The sequence below is a fragment of the Anolis sagrei genome, chromosome 3 (genome assembly GCF_037176765.1).
Source record: "Anolis sagrei isolate rAnoSag1 chromosome 3, rAnoSag1.mat, whole genome shotgun sequence".
NCBI classification, from domain to species: Eukaryota; Metazoa; Chordata; class Lepidosauria; order Squamata; family Dactyloidae; genus Anolis; species Anolis sagrei.
Window position 1 is genome coordinate 133,981,192 of NC_090023.1, and position 18,538 is coordinate 133,999,729.

At 38.5% G+C, this 18,538-nt stretch overlaps 1 protein-coding gene across 9 annotated transcripts in view; it reads left to right on the plus strand.

Annotated features, from left to right (window-relative positions):
* The window catches only part of PCDH9 (protocadherin 9), a 913,990-nt gene extending 901,692 nt beyond the window's left edge, over positions 1-12,298 (plus strand). For 8 of the 9 annotated variants that reach the window (XM_060769388.2, XM_060769392.2, XM_060769390.2 and 5 more), the window contains one exon: positions 9,873-12,298. In XM_060769388.2, the coding sequence (XP_060625371.2) occupies positions 9,873-10,246 (374 nt within the window). In that variant the 3' untranslated portion in view covers positions 10,247-12,298. The remainder of the gene's footprint in view (positions 1-9,872) is intronic. The other variant, XM_060769397.2, reaches the window with a different exon arrangement.
* The last annotated feature ends 6,240 nt before the right edge of the window (positions 12,299-18,538 follow it).

Below are 18,538 nucleotides of genomic sequence, written 5' to 3' on the forward strand. Positions count from 1 at the left end.
AAATACTTCACTTTAGAGGAAGGAAATGTGATATGGAGGTCCCAATGACATTTTTATGGATGAAAGGGGAAACAAATTCATGTAATTATGAAATTAAAGTGGCAGCAGCAGCTTTTAAACTGGTGCTGTTGTATGCGGTGATGAAATAACTTCAGAAAATTGGAGAAAATAATTGTATTGTGTGGATAGAAGCAAGAAATAATTGCGATTACGTCAACATTATGCTTTACTTTTCTGTGCAATGCAAATGAAAACAAAAAAACAGAGCATAGAAAATACTCAGGCCTCATGCATTCTATGAAGTATTACAACTCATCTAATTCCATCTCATCTAGTCAATTCATTGCTGAAACTTCTCACTTACTCATGCATACTGGTCATAAAGTAGAAATTAGCTGTAAAAATTGGCATATATTTGAATTGGAAATGTGGAAGATAAAACAGTGGGCAGTTTTGTCATAGCCACATTTGGGAGCAACCATAACTCAGTTGTGGAGCATATTTTGCATCCACAATTGAAAAAGGTGGCCTATGGAAAGGGCATTTGCTAAAACACTGGAGAACAGCCATCATCTGAAGCAAACTATACTGGACTTGGTGGTCCAATACCCTGAGTTATTCCAGGACACAATTGTTTGTATTTAGAAATTCTCCTATGTCCAATGAATATCATATTTGATCAATAAGCTTGCCTATGGCACAGAATTACTTCATCATTACAAAGCAACTGGGTACATATTCAGGCCTTGTATAAAAATGTATGATATTTTTATATTTAGCACACAGTTGGACCACATTTCCATTCTCCCCCCCCCCTCCCCAAGAAGATACAGGACCCCCCTTAGCTCCCTTTCCCTGTTTGTTTGCTCATTCAGCACCACGTCAATTGATGGCAACCGAGTCCCCCCTTTTTAGCTCTCATGGCTTGAAAAATATCAAGAAAAGGGCTGTGAACAGTAGTATTAAGATTCTCTACCTATACATGGCGGTCCCAATCTGAATTAGGCAAAAACAAAATCAGTTCATAGGAATGCAAATCTTAATTAGTTGCATCCTGGTTCATTATGGTGGGAAAGGAATATGTTTTCCTGCAACATGAGAGAAAGAGAGATATCTAACTTTGTTTCCTTTGGAAAAATATGAGTATTTTGTGGGATGTTTTGTGTACATTTATTGAAATGAGCAGTACTGAAAAATGCATTAATATTTGTCTCATTGGCTATGTGAACTAGATGGGATTAGATATATTTTGCAGATGCCAAATCCTAGGGCTGCCTTATATTAAATGCTAAAAGTCACTTCTACAAAAGTAGCCTTAATTTCAGCAAGCATAGTTTGTTTTGGGAGGGTGGATGTTTGAACAAATTATATATATAAATTCTGTAAATTACAGAGAAACAGAACAAAAACAAAAATTGGCACCTTACTGTTCTACTGGAGCAGGAATCTCCTGAGGATTGTAATGAACTTTTATAGTGTAGTCTAATCATGCCAAGATGATCAGATCTTGAGGGGGGGGGGGGGACCCTTAAAAGCAGTGGGATTCTTTCATACCTCTCAGTAATTGTTCTCCAAAATCTCAAAATACAGCCAGTAATGTCAACATACTTTGTATCCTCTAGCTCTGGGTTGCCCTTTAGGATGATGGGTGGGTATCAACAATGGTCTGGAAACCACGGGGGAGCTTAATGGCTCACAATTCAATTTATGAATTATTCAGTTTAAAAGATTACAATAAGGGGATCCTTTTGGGAGCATTTTCACACATATATTAACTGTTTGTGTGTTTATGTTTATTTTCCATCACCATGGAGGTTGGCATTCACTTCACCAATCCATAATTACCAAAGTCTCTCTACACTTTACTATAGCTCTGTTGAAGCCTTTCCTACTGGGAACATAGTATGTGATAGTGTTTGGCTAAGTCAACATAGTCAGATGTCAGCTTTTGGTGCAACTTTTGGAGAACCCCAGCTAAATTCAGTGGCAATTTCTCTGTGTTTAGCTATTGGGACAGAATCAGATGCTGCTGTACCCCCACTCCCATTTTCCACCAGACATGGTGGAGGCTTCAACAAAAAAATGTGTGTGGGGGAGATAATAAATGGTTTAATCTAGTAGTAACTCTGCATGTAGAACTGGCCAGGTTGAGTAGGTGCCTAGGTGAAACTTTTGCTCCATATATAAAAGACTGCTGTGGCTGGATCTACACTGCCATATAATCCATCTTCTGAATCCAGATTATCTGCTTTGAACTGGATTATATGAGTCTATCCTGCCAAATAATCCAGTTCAAAGCAGATTATCTATATTTTATATAGCAGTGCAGATGGGGCCTGAGAGGAAGGAAAGGGATCCTGAATCCCCACCTGCAAGTACATCCCCATTTCATTTACATTTTCTGCACAAAAATGTCATGTGCGAATTTGGTGTAAATTCTGAACTGCCCAGATTGTTCTTATCAGGGATTTTTAAACCCTGAGATACATGTCTGTCAATTACTTTTCATTAGTTTTGAAATATTCTTTGTCCACTTAGTGTGAGGATGGAAGAAGAAACATTCCAAATTTCCAAACATTAGAGCTAGGCATACATATCTTTGCATTATGAGCTCCCTTTTCTTTTCTTTTCTTTTCTTTTCTTTTCTTTTCTTTTCTTTTCTCTTTCTTTCTTTCTTTCTTTCCTTGATTGACAGCCTTCGAATTCTTCCTGGAAGTGAACTAGTAGCCAGTAAAGCTGTTTCAACAGTGGGGCTATATCATGCCTGTGACCAGCCCAGTTAGCAGCCTGTCCACAGCATTTTGGACCTGAAGAAGTTTCCAAACAATTTTCAAAGAATGTCCCACGCATAGCACGCTACAGAAATCTAGCTGGGATATAATCAAGACATGCATTACCTTGGTCAGATGAAACACCTGGTGCACAGGTTTTAAGATGAGCATGAAGAATTGTATCCACTAAGCTTGGTTGATCCAAAAAAAAAGAAGAAGTGGTTCAAAACTCATTTTGGATGTAGGAGGTGCTGGTGGTTCAATTCTAAAGTCACTTCCAAAATTTTCCAAAAAAGTAGGAACTTTCTGAAACTTCCAAAACTTCTGAACTGCTTCATTAATGGCGGATACAATTGCGCAATACACGGAAAACAGCACTGGCACTAGGGAAACTCCAGGGCTTTCTCCCTCCCTTCTTTTTTACGCCAATTTTGATAAAACTTGATATATCGTTGTTATTCTCATCCATTTTTTCAATAACTGCATATAGAAACACTTTTGAAATGACATGCCAGCACCCCACAGTTTTGTAATGACCTTTAAACCATTTTATGGGTCACACATCCCTACTAAGTACCGTTAGCAATATATTCTAGAGAGAGAGGTGTCCAATGCTATAGTTGTGAGGAGAGTGTACATTTATGGAGGGGAGTTAAAGATAAATATACTTCTATTCAAATTAAGAAGCCTTAGGCCTATCTTTGAGAATATGTGGTGAAAATGCATTTCATTGCTAAGAATAAGTCTTTAAATCAGACTTCTGACAAACAGATCCAAAGCCCCATATAAACTTTACCAACTTATCAGGAAGGAAAGCTTGCATAAAGCCTATACTAAAATTAAGTGTCTTAGATCTCAGTAGCCGTTACTGAGGGAAGCAAATGAAATAAGAAATAAATCTCTTCAAGACTAATTTGACATGGCTTAAAGGGCCACAAGCATATTTTCATTCCAACCAAAAACAGCTTATTTTTCATTTAAAGCCGAAACTAAAATAGATGTCAGCTGTATTTGAACTTGGGCTTAGTTTATTTAGTTTCTGAATGAGGACATGAAACATAAAACATTGAGTAGTGTTGAGATTCGCCATTTATTTCATTGAAAATTGGAAGCACAGGAAAATGTTTTACTTGTATATATGTGTTTTCATTTTCCCCCTTTCTTCTTAAATGTGCATTGCATGATTTAATCCCTGCCAAACTATTTCCTTTTTTGGGTCAGAATCAGCAAGATACAGGATTGTATTATTTGGTAGAAGGAATGAGAAGACCTAATTAAAAGTAAATTGCAGTTGTCAGCAGAAAAGAAAATAATCAGCGTTTAACCTATAGATTAACCTTTGGAAATGTTAACAATATGCTGAAACTACTCCTTTTTCCTAGCTGTTTTCTCTCCTCTTTTCATGGAATACCTGCATCACTTTGATTATAGCAGTTAAAGAAAAATCCCAAAGACATCTAAAGACATGTGGGAGAGGCAGAAGAGGTCTGACTTACAAAATGAAAGAGATTTCTCTTTCACAAAATGTGAGGCTCAAGTATACATCTTAGTATTTGAAACTCTCCTTTGCCTGAAAAGAATAAGAAACTTTTTATTATCTGTTTATATAATCCGGTCCCTTCAATGAAGGTCCCATCTTGAATTATTCCTGAGTATTTGCCACCACCAGTCTCAATACTTTCTGGGAACCCCAAATTGATGACAGGGCTAGAAATAACCAATCTCACAAACACATCTAGTGGGCAGAATGCAAAGGGAGATAGAGAGGAGAGATGTATGAGGGAGACGTCTTCTAATAAGAAGGGCTCCATCACTCCAGTAAGGCATTATAACATTTGAAACAGCTCTACAGATAAGTTGATGTAAAAAAGGTGCCTCCAAAGTCATTTGAATCAGATAACCAGCTATAGAATACAATAAATCCCCACTGCTCTTACCTAAATAGTCTTTTATCACTTAAACTTATCACTTACATGCTCTGTTTTCAGGTCTCCTATGGGAAGCAACAATGCACTGCTTTCATTGTCAAAGCCGAGAACTGCAAGATTCATTTTAGGTTTTTTTCTTGTAATTTTGTGACGTTTCTCTACTGCTGAATGTATGTGTATGTATGTGTGTGTGTGTGTGTGTGTATGTTTATATATATATATATATATATATATATATATATATATATATATATTTGTGTGGTAAAAAAACCCACCTAAAAACAAACAAACCAGAATTATAAGCTGTTAAGGTGTATACACTTTTGAGAAATACCCTGTATTATATCAACAACAGGAATTCATCCTGCATCCTCTTCCAACAAATTTCTCTCTTTACCCTCTGTCCATTTTGTCTGTCATCAAGACATTTTATTTATATTTATATTTACACCTGTCAATGTAGTAAACACTGATTGCAATTCCAATACAAGATTCACTACACAAGCAAAACAGATCCTTTTGACCAAAGAAAATCCATAAAATGAAGGGTAGTACATTCACATATTAGAAAAAATATGTTAGATCTTTAACTTAACCTAACACAGTTAGCAAATGGAGAACTTGGCTTATAAAGTGAAACTCCTGAAAAGCAAAGGAGAGAAAACTGTCCGGCTACTGGAGGTCACTGATCAAATATTGAATTCCTATTGCTATGCTATACCTTCTCTTTCTATTTTAGACTTGGTGTGCACTATCCTCAAGCCTGCATCTCAATACAGTATGAACTTTCAGATCAACTTTCTGAGTATTTGGGGGGGGGGAGGACACCAGACCAGAGGTCAATCCTGGACATCCAAACAACATCAGGGGACTTCCTACCCCTCATGCATTGTAAAACCAGTTAGCCTGTTTGGGGGATGATCTATAGATTCCCTGAAACTCCAGAGCAGACCCACAGCTTGAGATTGCTATAAAGGGTTGGGCTGATAATTTGGACTGTCCCCACTGTTCACATGGGCCAGAGTCACCATCCTGTTTGGGAGAAACAGGATGGCATATATTTTGTTTAGGGTTTTTTTTGTCTCTAAAGTGGTGACCACAGAATTCCAGAAAGCTCCGGGCTATTGCTGTGTGTCTTTGTATATGCCAGTGTAACTTGGAGAGATGATACTCCTTTTCTTCTCTCTCTACATCCCCAGCAAAGGCCTGGAGAGCTATGTGATTGCTACTGTGATGACCAATGATGCAAAATAAAAGTTTGACCACTGCACAGAGCTGAATTCAGTTTGGCCTCCTTGGACAAACAGGACTCCACTTTCAGCACTGTCTACATGGGCCCTTAGCCATACAACCTCTTTTGTGTAGCTCATCATTGTTCCTTATATTTTCTTGTATGCCTTTTGAATGAATCATCATTAACATTAGGTCACAGGCAGACACATAAATTAAATTGCTATACTGAATGAAAACTGGAACATGATGGCCCTATGATTTTTCACATGTGAACTATTGAAACCTCTGGAACTGTACATATGGCAGTCTACAAAGAATCAGGACAGAATTGTCAGTAATGCCAGTGATTTTCATCTTTTTGGGAACCATGGTGGCTGAAGCCAACACCTCTCTTCCACAAATTACAATGGTGGAGAAAATGTAATTTTCAAGCTGTTCACGAACTACTGTTCCTGTCATTCCTGACCACTGGCAATACTTGATAGAAGCTGGAAGCCAACAACATTGAATTGTTCAATTATTCCCTACTTCCAAAAAGCTGTTGGTTCTGCCAAAGGTCCCTATGCTGAAGTTCCATTGAATTTTCTCACAGAATAATGTACAAATCAGAAAAACTCTGTATACAGCTATTTATTTATTTTATTTATTTGATGCATTTATTAATCGCCATTCTCAGCCCTTTAGGGCGACTCATGGCGGTGTACACACATATAAAAGACAATTTACAAAGAGGCAATTACAACAACATATAAACTACATAACAATTACAAAACTACACTAAAAATCCGCTTCGTCTCATAGTGGAATCATAACCAATCTCATATTCCTTGTTCCATTCCAGTCATCTTTACCACATTGTTATAGCACTTAATTAAATGCCTTCTCGAACAGCCATGTCTTGAGGCTTTTTCGGAAGGACATGAGGGAGGGCGCCTGTCTGATGTCTGCAGGGAGAGTGTTCCACAGCCGGGGGGCCACCACCGAGAAGGCCCTCTCCCTCATCCCCGCCAGACGTGCCTGTGAGGCAGGCGGGATCGAGAGAAGGGCCTCCCCAGACGATCTCAAGGTCCTCGTGGGCTCGTAGGCCAAGATGCGGTCCGAAAGGTATTTTGGGCTGGAACCGTTTAGGGCTTTGTAGGCCAAAACCAGCACCTTAAATTGGGTCCGGTAGCAAATCGGCAGCCAATGGAGCTGGGACAACAAGGGCGTTGTATGCTCCCTGCTACCCGCTCCAGTTAGTAACATGGCTGCCACGCGCTGAACCAGCTGAAGCTTCCGGGCCGTCTTCAAGGGCAGCCCCACGTAGAGAGCGTTGCAGTAGTCAAGGCGGGATGTGACCAGAGCGTGTACCACCGTGGCCAAGTCAGACTTCCCGAGATACGGGCGCAGCTGGCGCACGAGCCTGAGCTGTGCAAATGCTCCCCTGGTCACCGCTGACACCTGGGGATCCAGGCTCAACGATGAGTCCAGGGTCACACCCAAGCTGCGAACCTGCGCCTTCAAGGGGAGTGCGACCCCTTGTGCTATGCACAATATCATTTAGAACCTTTATTAGTTTTAATGAAAGTTTGTTGGCTTCCCATTATATTCTCCACATGTTTCACCTAACATTTACTTGAGTACAAATCTAGCAACAAATAATTGAAGGCAGATATCATACATAGATCCCCCTAAATGTCTCTTACTCCTCTTCTTCATCAATACTTTCAATCAGAAGTACAAAATCTGTTTCTAATTTCTCTTCACACAATTATTATGTGGTAGAATTGTATATTGCATATCTCTATTTGTTAACATTTTTGAACCACTTTGTTGGGGTCTTGAAAATAGGTCAATTCTTCTCCTCTTCTTTGTTCCTATTCGTAATAAACTCTATTTTTGCTGATACAGCAGTGATCACATCTTCTTTCTGTGTTCTTTTCTTTCCTCCCTTTGATTTGAGTTGCCCTTTAAAGCTCTTTTGACTGCAGTCTTCTTGGCTATCGGTTAACTGGGTGCTCCAAATAAATCAGTAATTTCCTTCCTATCACCTTCCTGTCACTTGATTTTCATCAAGAATAAATTGACTGCCTGCAGACAGGCTAAAGAAAGCAACTTTGTTTCTTCAGAGAACACAAAGCGATTTGGTTATTTGCAGTTGAAATAGTAATATATTTAGATTCAAAACCAGCATATGAATTTATTGATAGGAGTGGGGGTGGAGTTAAGCTAAGCCACTTGTGAGGACATTTTCGTTTACTTGTTTTCTCAACACAAGGTCAAATCAATAACTCATATGTAGTTTTGCTCCTTTGACAAAAATGCAAAGAAAATACATCAGGCTTGATAATATAGGTTAGCACTCATCATAAGAATGTAGTTGTTGAATTTGTAAATGATTTTACACTCTCTTCTTACCTGACAAGTTGTGGGTTTGAAATTTTGAACTGCAAGAAAGAAATCTCTCAATCCTTACACCTTGAGATAGTAAAAAGGGCAATGCCTTGATTAACTGTTTGCACTTACATCTGTGTTTTAGTTATTCCTGTAGTCACAGACAACAGGGCACTGTATGTGTATGTGAACGCAGAGATTTTGTCTGCAGGGGTCACTCTTAACTTCTATGTGTTCTCCATAAATCCAGTGGTTTTCAGTCCCAGAGGGACCAAGGTGGATATGGGCAAATATGAGAAACTATTAGTTGCTTGATCTATTCTCGGAGACCCTAACCCTCACACAAATGAAAAATTCAGCTCAAAGATGTCTGGTGACTTAACATCAGGCTTGTATTTTCTCCTTATGAGATTAATTCATTGTAAGTGATACTTGAAATATTTGTTGAAGGTTAGTTTGGAAATCAATCAAGCAATCAATAAAGCAAATAGTTTATTTCCTCCAAGGAACTCCTTGAAATTGGAAGTGGTAATTATACAATCCAAAATACTTCCACACAGAGCCTGGCTATTTTATAATCCAGTTTTAAGTATCTCTTTGTCTGTTATGGTCTATAAATTTACAGAGTGAGACACCTTATGTTATCTAATGAAGCTTTCCTCAATCTATCATGGAAGAATGCTTGAAATCATCTCCAGGTCTCATGAAACTCCTGTATAAAAATTATTCTATCTTCCAATCACAATCTCTCGCTGAACCGCTAGTTAACTTTTTTAGAATGCTAAGGTTCCAAGGATCTTTGGTTGAGAAATCCTGCTCTAATGGGAATTAAAAGCAAGTCTGGAACCAATTCATCAACAATTCAAGTTATAAACACATTAGTGTTCTGTTCTAAAATGTACATTTATGAACTGTTTTGAGTTGACATATAAACTCATGCTGAGATTCTAAACATTATTTTTCAAGTCCAGAAAAAATCAACAAGATTGGGGACTTTTTTCTTTTTAAAATATTTTTGTTAGTTCATTTCGGTGTGAAATAAATTGTAGGTGCAGCCAGTCAAACTTCTGGTTGATTCATAACCAGAGTTATCAGCATGAAGCTGGCTGCTTTTACTGGGCCCATCCAGACAGGCCCAAAACCTGGAACCTGTCTCAGTTTTTACCAGAGGCATCCAAAAATGGCCAAGGACACTTTGAGTATGTTTTAGGGGGTAGATGGGGGGATTCAGGATGGCATGTAGCCAACCTGCCCCCCAGGAAAGCTCAGGTTTGGGTTGCGAAATGGGGATGGAGAGTGGAACCCACAACTAAGTGGGTTATTTTAAGTTGGTTCAGAGACAATTTTAGTTCTGTGTGGAAGGACCCATAGTGGATGTCCTTGAATCTCTTGTTTTAGATATGATTAGCTATTTCCGTAACACTATGGCATCTGATTTATTTTGATGAGTGCATCAAAATTTAGTTGCAATGAAGAGTGATAAGCAGTATCTCTTTTGAAAGTTAACATATTTTTCTCTCTCTTTCTCTCTGCTCCATTCTACCCCTGCTGTTCTCCTACTCTGCAGATGGACCTCTTGGGCCTCGAGGATTAGCAGAAGCGACAGAGATGTGTACTCAAGAATGCCTTGTCCTGGGTCACTCAGACAACTGTTGGATGCCTCCCACTTTAGGTTCATACCAGCAGCCAAAGTCTCCCCTCTCCACCTTTGCACCTCAGAAGGAATGGGTTAAGAAAGACAAACTGGTGAATGGACACACATTGACAAGAACCTGGAAAGAAGATAGCAACAGAAACCAGTTTAATGACCGAAAGCAGTTTGGCTCAGGCGAAGGCCATTTCAACCCTGGCAATCACATGACTGACATTCCTTTGGCCAACTTGAAGTCCTATAAACAGGCCTCGGGAGCAGTGGAGAGTCCAAAGGAGAACCAGCTATAAGGAATGGCTTCTTTGGAACAGTGACTTTAGCCTAATTAGATTTGCTAATACTGTGTGTGTGTGTCAGAGCTTTATGTACTGAGTAGACCTCTAGAACTATGCTTCACATAGCTGAGATATGCATATCTTTGTGGTAGCTCCATGGAACTACAATACAAAAGAGCATTTCTACTAGTTGTGTGGTTTTGTTAAATAGACATAATCAAACTCTTACAGAGAATCTCCCCTGTTTGCAAATATCTTACATTTTCAATTTATTTAGGGGAAGGGGTGGGAGGTTTGTTTGCTTTCTTTTTATTTTATTTTTTGACCCTGGACTGCTGCTGTGAACAGTAGAAGATACATTTGGAGATGGAAAGAAAGAGAATGAGTGAATGAGTGAGAGTGTCTGTGCGAGAAAGAGAAATGAGAAGGTGAATTGCAACTCTTAGAAAGCATATCCGATTAGAAAATTGTGTTATTGTTGCCATTGATCTTGTGCTGGGACTGCTATACTTGACATGTTTATTGAAACAAAACAACTAAAATTACAAACATTAAACCTACTGTGCTATTAACAATGTTAGTGGACACTTGTTAAGTCGATCAGTGTTCAAGTACTTGTAAATAGGATCTATTATTATTATTAATAACTTTTGTGTACTTATAACGTTCACCTAAAAATACTGTAGCATAATTCTGTGTTTCACAGTTGCTTTTTCTACTTTATTTCATTTGCTTCCTCTTGTTCTTTTCTTTTCTTAAAAAAATGTTTCTTTTGGTGATGGTGTTTCTGTGTTAGTAGTCTGTCTGACACACAATGTTCCAAGGAACTCAAAACACTTGTGTTAAAAACTGAATAAAAGGGAGGGTGGGGCAATCTCTTATTTTGCTTTTATTCTGATGAGCTAACACTATTTACCAATTCAAAAATATAAATGCACATGATGCAAGGGCTTTTAAAAATATGATGTTGCTGTTGATTCTGATTTGCAAAGCAAAGGGGCAAAAGAGGACATCAACTGTGGCAGCAGCTGAATGAGTGGCTTTAATTTTTAAGAAGTCTCTAATGTTAGTTGCAATCACACTTGAGAATAATATTAATCAAAATTATGTGGAGGATATTTTGCCAAGGGCACAATCCTCTATGAAATTTTGCTAGCCGGGCCCCATTGCAGTGAAGGAGTAATGCCCAAGGGCGCCTTCATTTCAGTGGCGCTTGTGCAAGAAAGTATTTTGGTGCATTGTACCCAGTACCAGTATTGAATGATTGCTTTCTTTATAATTGGGCCAGGTGTGTGTCTATACCTAAGACAGTTTGTATTGCTCAAATGGCAGCGGTTGTGTTGATCTCCATCTGCATTGATGTTGTAGTAACACAAGTGTTTTTAGATCATAGCCACAAAATATTTAATGTGTTGTGCCTTCATGATGTAACCAAGCATTCTCCTGGTAGGCTAGTTGGGGGAAATGAAAGGGTTCAAGCTCTAATTCTTGCTGTTTAACTGTTTGTTATCATGGATGGTCAATACCTGGCAGGTACCAGTGTTGTGTCACTTGAGTCAATCCAGGAAAGTGACACTTAATGTTAATAAGATCTCAGTTGCACGTCTAACAAATCCTAATCCAAACGTTTTTAGGCATTTTTTTCTTTTCTTAAGGCATGACGGACGATTTAAACAAATAGCATGCAACATAGGGGAAAAAACAGTCCTTAAAGGGAAATACAAAGCAAAAATTATCTTATGCCACAGTTAAACATCAGTCTTACATACAACAACAAAAGGTAGTTAATATCAATTGTTAATTTGTTCTTACCAAAAAATAAATGCAAATAATACTAAGTGAAGTTATTTTGTATATAGCATTTCACATTTTATTTCCTCCACAGTATACAAGCATCAAATGGGCTAGGGGTGCATTGCTTCCTGCGGTACTTATGTCAGTTTGTGAGGGGTGTTTGATGACTTTGACCGAATAAATATCTGAACAGTTATCCTTGTTACTGCTTTGCCAGTTCAACGTTATTTACAGTTATTCAGCTCTTGCAATAAATGTTCTGAATTCCTGATTGTCTTGTGGTTGTTCTTGGCCTCATGCCTGTTTAGGTCTACTCTTACTAAACACTCACTCTTGATAAACCTCTGCCAACATACTCCCTCTCACAGTTCTGGTATGGTTTGAAGAATCTTGCTGCAACTAAAATGGAGGAGAAATTCTTATCTCTTGGAGAAGAGGACATTTGCCATAATGGGTATAACAGCAACATTTCAAGGCATGGCACAGATGAGGCAGCAAGCAATGCAAGACCTGAACCTCCCCTCTGACTTTTCCTCGGCAGGAAACTGTGGATATCAAAGATGCAGAAAGCAATGCCCACTCACTAAGACCACCATTAATCTCTGACTGATATTTCTCCCTGTCACCTTCTTCTGCTGATGGGGATGTTATTGCAGGAAAAGAGGTTTGTTGCAGGATAGTTTATCACATTCAAATTTTTCATCCCAAAGCACCCTTACTCATTTTCTTCATAACCTTATTTCAGAGCTGGGAAAAATACTCTTTTTTTCTAGTAGAAGCAAACATACCACTTTCCTGGGTTCTGCTCTACATGCAAAGGAAAAATGTATAAAGCACTGTAACTTCCAGTGTTTGGAATTCAGTTAGGGATGTATACATCCATAAGTAAAGGTAAAGATTTCCCTTTGACATTAAGTCTAGTAGTTTCTGACTCTGGGGGGTGATGCTCATCTCCATTTCTAAGCTGAAGAGCTAGCATTGTCCATAGATGCCTCCTAGATCATGTGGCCAGCATGACTGCATGGGGCACCGTTACCTTCCTGCAGAAGTGGTACCTATTGATCTACTGACATTTGCATGTTTTCAAACTTCTAGGTGGGCAGAAGCTGGGCTAACAGCAGGAGCTCATGCCACTCCTTGGATTTAAATCACCAACCTTTTGGTCAGCAAGTTCTGCAGCTCAGTGGTTTAACCTGCTGTGCCACCAGAGGGTCCTCATACATACATATCCTATATACATGCCCTTTTAGCATACTATGGAGATTGGTATTCACTTCCTCCCTCTTCAGCAACCACTTACCCACCCCTCTTTACTAAAAAGGCTAAAAAGTTGCTTTGAACATCTGATTCATGTTTCATGTCAAGCAGGCAGGATTGGAGTTGTCCCATACCCAGACAAAATTGGTGACATTGGTGCCAAGATCCACTGACATGCTCTAGGATCTCAGCACTACTATAGTCATTATACATCTAGCAATGGGGATGTAGAATCTGCTATTCTGTTCTTCCCTGCTTTCCTTCAAGAAGTTGAGAAGTCCTTGAAAATGTTTCAATAGACAGAACTCTCTAAATGAATTTGAAAAATCATGTTAATTGAGTTGTAATTGATTAGTTTTCGGTGTAAACTGGTATTAAATGCCATGGTAGTGCTTAATAGTTACCTCTGTTGTATAATATATAAACTGTGTAAGACTTCTTGGGATTTTAACGTTTTCATCCCTTTAAAAAATTGGTTGATAGAAACTAGTGAAATTTTCAACAGAAATCTTTTTCAAATACGCTTTGGTCATATGATTATCTACGTGATATTGTTGATTCAACTATGCCTTTTGAAGAAAGTTATTTGACCTAAACTGACAGCATAGCAAAATAAGGCATCAACAGGCACCACAGGGGAAATGTTTAAAACTGACCATCGTTTACCTTTCAATCTTATATAAGCATAGAGAATAATTCTAATCCAAATACACTATGACTAGCAATCTTGGCAAAACAAAGCAAATGACTCTGTCTTCATGGCAGTGTGTCCTTACATTTTCTTTCCCTCTGTAATCTTAAACCTTGAACGTCTTAAACCAGCTTATGGAGGAATTGTGTTCATTAAGGAAAAAAAAGCATTTGTGGAAGTGCTTTAATATGAAAATGTGCCAAGGACCTGATCTAAATCCAATTAAAGGAAGTGGGAGCTGTGCCATGGACTTCAATAGGATCTGCACTTGGCCCTACATACATACTTTGTGAATCTGCCTTCATTTCCAACCAACCAGCTGGCACAGTCCCACTAACACTCTGACACTGCTCGGTAAATCCCATATATCTCTAAATAAGCCCTTAGTTTACATCCTGACAGGAATTCAACAATGTGGCAGAGAAAGGGCACTTTTCCTCCTGTGGCAAAGGATGAACATGCAGTTCAGCCCAAGGGACCATTCAAATGCTTGTTAGGATCACATGAACCAGAGCCAGGCATTAAGGGGTGATTAACAGTGAGCTTGCTTGGCTGTATCTGGAGGCTTTGCTCCTGTCACTTCAAGAAGCCTTCTCTCAGCAGGAAAACATGAAGACTTTCCCCCGCTCCCTCCTTTTAGTATCAAGCAGGATTTTGAAAGCCTGCAGGAAAATGTATAAACTGTGTAAGACTTCTTGGGATTTTGTCGGTTTTTTCCCTTTAAAAAATTGGTTGATAGAAACTTGTGAAATAATGAAAATTGGAACACTGAGTATATCTTATTGTGTTCCAGATTTAAACATGCAAAGTGATGGGTAATTCATCAGCTTTAATATATATAAATAGTATAATTTAAGAGTATATTAAGCCAGATAGGTACACAATAGTATATTTTAGGCATTTGCAATCAATAAAAATGGTTCTAAAGTACTTACAAAACTAGGAGGTGTTGGTGCTTTATTTCTAAAGTCTTCCTGCATTTTTGGTAATGAAAATTTCAGAACTTTAACAAAACATACAAATCTTCATAATTGCTTCATTAATGGTGGTTGCAATTGCACAATAGGGAAAACATAACTGTCAATGGGGAAACTTCAAGGGCTTCTCTCTCCCTCATTTTGAGCTATCATTATGAAACTTGCTAGAGTGGTACAACACATTCCTCACTCTTCACCCACCAAATTTCTGAATGTTTTGGTAATCCACTGATTTTTAGGAAATTTTTAAAAAGTTTATGAAATACATTTATTAAAAAAATACAAGAACTCCCTCCTTGAATTTTCTAGAGAATGACACAAGTTAATGGGGGATCATTGCCCCCAACTTTCAGAAATATTCATACATCTACCAATTTATAGTAATTGTTAGAAGTTTTCACAAAAACGTTTTTAAAGCTCAACATTGAATGTCTCTCATATTAACCTATAGAATAAACCAATATCAACCAATTCCTTATTCTTATAGAATCCTACAGTTGGAGGGGACCCCTGGGACTAACCAGTCCAACTCCCTTCTTCCAGGCAAAAGGGCACCATCAAAACTGTACTAACAGATGGCCATGGCATGCAGTCTCTAAATTAAGAAATAAATTATTAACATGCCTCTAAATTTATTAATTGGATCAAGCCAACAGATTCATTCCAGAGACATGATGGCACTACTCACACAGGTCACACAGATGTAGTACTGATAGAACATATATCAAACTGAACATCAGAAAGCTTTTGCAAAGGGCCTTGTATTGGTTGAGACAGTGTTACTTACACAACAGACAGAGGTCACACAGATGTAATATTGATAGAAAAGTATATCAAACCTTTTGAAAAACAAAAAGCTTTTGAAAAATGGGTGTTGTAGTGGTTGATTTGTTAGGTTGGGTTAAGAGAGTGTTACTTTAAAGACTTTTAAATTATGGCTTCTTGGTTTTTCAGTGCTAGCCCCTGGTGGCACAATGGGTTAAACCCTTGTGCCACCAGGACTGCTGATCAACAGGTTGGCCGTTCAAATCAGGGAAGTGGGGTGAGCTCTTGTTTCAGCTCTAGCTTCTCATTCAGGAACATGAGAGAAACCTCATACAAGAATGGTAAAACATCAAACATCCGGGCATCCCCTGGGCAATGTCAGCTATTTCCTCACACCAGAAGCAAGTTGCTTTTGACATGAAAAAAAGTGCTAGCATGCATGCACACATACATACAGGTCACTCTTTTGTATTTTAAATGATAATGACTGAAATAATAGACTGACCCCTTCCAAATGTTTTTAACTACAAATAAAAATAACAAAAAATTAAAACTAGACAAAAATGAATTATAGTTCAATTTAAAATGTTAAAGAAGCTTTTCTCTAGCAGCAGCCAACAGTACTTTTAAAAAAAAGACTTTGAGACAGCACTGCCAACTAAAGGCAGCTTGCTATTCTGAAAAATTAAACTATTAAACTTTAAACTAAATTGTAATTCTAATAAAAAACAGTTTCCAAGCCTTTTCATCCAAGCCTGCAAACCCAGGCGCGCTACCGATCCCAGAGGAGGAGAATTTTCGCTCTCCTTTCCAGCTTTGCTTTGCTTTGCTTTTCTGACTACGTTCTCTCTGTCTATCTATTTATCTTCTCTTCCTTCTCCCTTCTCCTTCTCCCTTGATGTTCTCCTACCTCCCTGCCTTGCCAGCCAACTACACAATTTTGGTCCCTTTCCCAGCAAGAATGAGGCTTGCTACGGTGCACTCTGCTGCTCCACAAAAGCCTCCCCCTCCCTCCTACGCAATCCCTGATTGGCTGGGAGGCAAGCCCACAAGTTAGACTTCACCTCCCAGCAGGTGCTTGGTTGCCCTTTGAATGTTTGCTGTGTCACAGCTACTTCCAAAGGAATCTGAGCCATTAGAATCAATGGCTTCCTATGGTTCAAATTCTTAATGTTGGGAAGGAGCATGTTGGAACCCACTTCGGAAGTGCTGTACTTCCAGATAACTTACGAGTCTTAAAGGGATCTGCACCATATGCACTACCCTAGCATATATCATCATTTGTTTATGAATATGTATACACATGCAGGCTCAAGAATACACAGAAAAAGAGAAAAACCGAGAGAGCTGAATTCTCATAGGGCAATTCTGTAAAGTAATTGATCTAAACAGTACAACAGCCTAAATACCATGAAGGTACCAGAACCCATGTAAGCTAAACTGGGTCAGCCCTGAAAGGTACTTGGATTGGAAGATGCCAACAAATATCAGGTGCTATAGACTATACTTCAAAGAAAGGAACTCACAAAAAACTCTTTCCATATTCTTTGTCTAAGAAGCCCTTATGAAATTGATGAGGTTACCAGTTGACAGGTGTCTTGAAAGTATACACACAGAGACAGCATAAAGTCTGGTTACTAAGGATATCTTTTAAAACAAAAATGTTTATACTTTATGAGTTACAGCTCACTTCATCAATTGCATACCTTCAGTTCTCCAAATTTTATGACTTATATGATTTTTATGTGCAGCAAACTGATTTGTATAGCCTTCTTTGAACAGTTTCAGTAGAAAGAAACAGCTGAAACCTGGGTGATAGGAGTTAGCTAGTTTAGCTAGTTTAGCTTGTATTGTCTTAGAATTCAAGGATCACAGCATTAATGAAATAAAGACAGTGGTTTATTTGACAATATGTTGGTCCAGATGTCAGTATTGAAGATAAACAGTTTGACATTGAAGCAAGTGTGCATCTTACCATTTATATTCATTCTGGAAAATCAAACCACCAACAACATAAAACTACATAGTAAAGGTAAAGGTTTTCCCCTCACATTAAGTCCAGTTGTGACCAACTCTGGGGGTTGGTGCTCATCTCCATTTCTAAGCCAAAGAGCTGTCGTTGTCCATAAACACCTCCAAGGTCATGTGGCCAGCATGACTTCATGGAGTGCTGTTACTTTCCCACTCGAGTGGTACCTATTGATCTTCTCACATTTACATGCTTTCAAACTGCTAGATTGGCAGAAGCTGGGGATAACAGTGGGAGCTCATGGCACTCCCTGGATTCAAACCTGCGACCTTTCTACATACAAGAAATCATACAATTATACTAGATATATATTAGTCAACAATAAACAGTAATGATTACATCATAATTGTATGATATGATGAACAAACATAAAATAAATATACTCCTATTGAATCCTTCACTTTACATTTTTGTTGCTATTAGTTGGAAGCACCAATAAGTTGAATATAGATCAGAATGGAATGGAAAGAATACTGGAATCCCGAGTCAAAGAACAAAAAGGGTGAGTACTTGAAAACAAAAGTACTGTAAATGAAATTTAAGAAGCTTGAACCTGTTTCATATCTAAAAACACAGCAAAAGATCTTAAATATTTATTTTAAACAAGGAGCCCTCCTTAATCACATTTCTCTTTTTTTTCCCCTTCAGTCCTTGTAGACCTGAGGACTACTCTCACCTTGTCCAGACACATTTATTCCCTGTTGCCTTAACCTGGGAGGGTTGGGATGTCCAGCAATAAGCATGTTCTAACATATGATGGTGACATCTACATCACTGTGAACTAGGTAACAGAA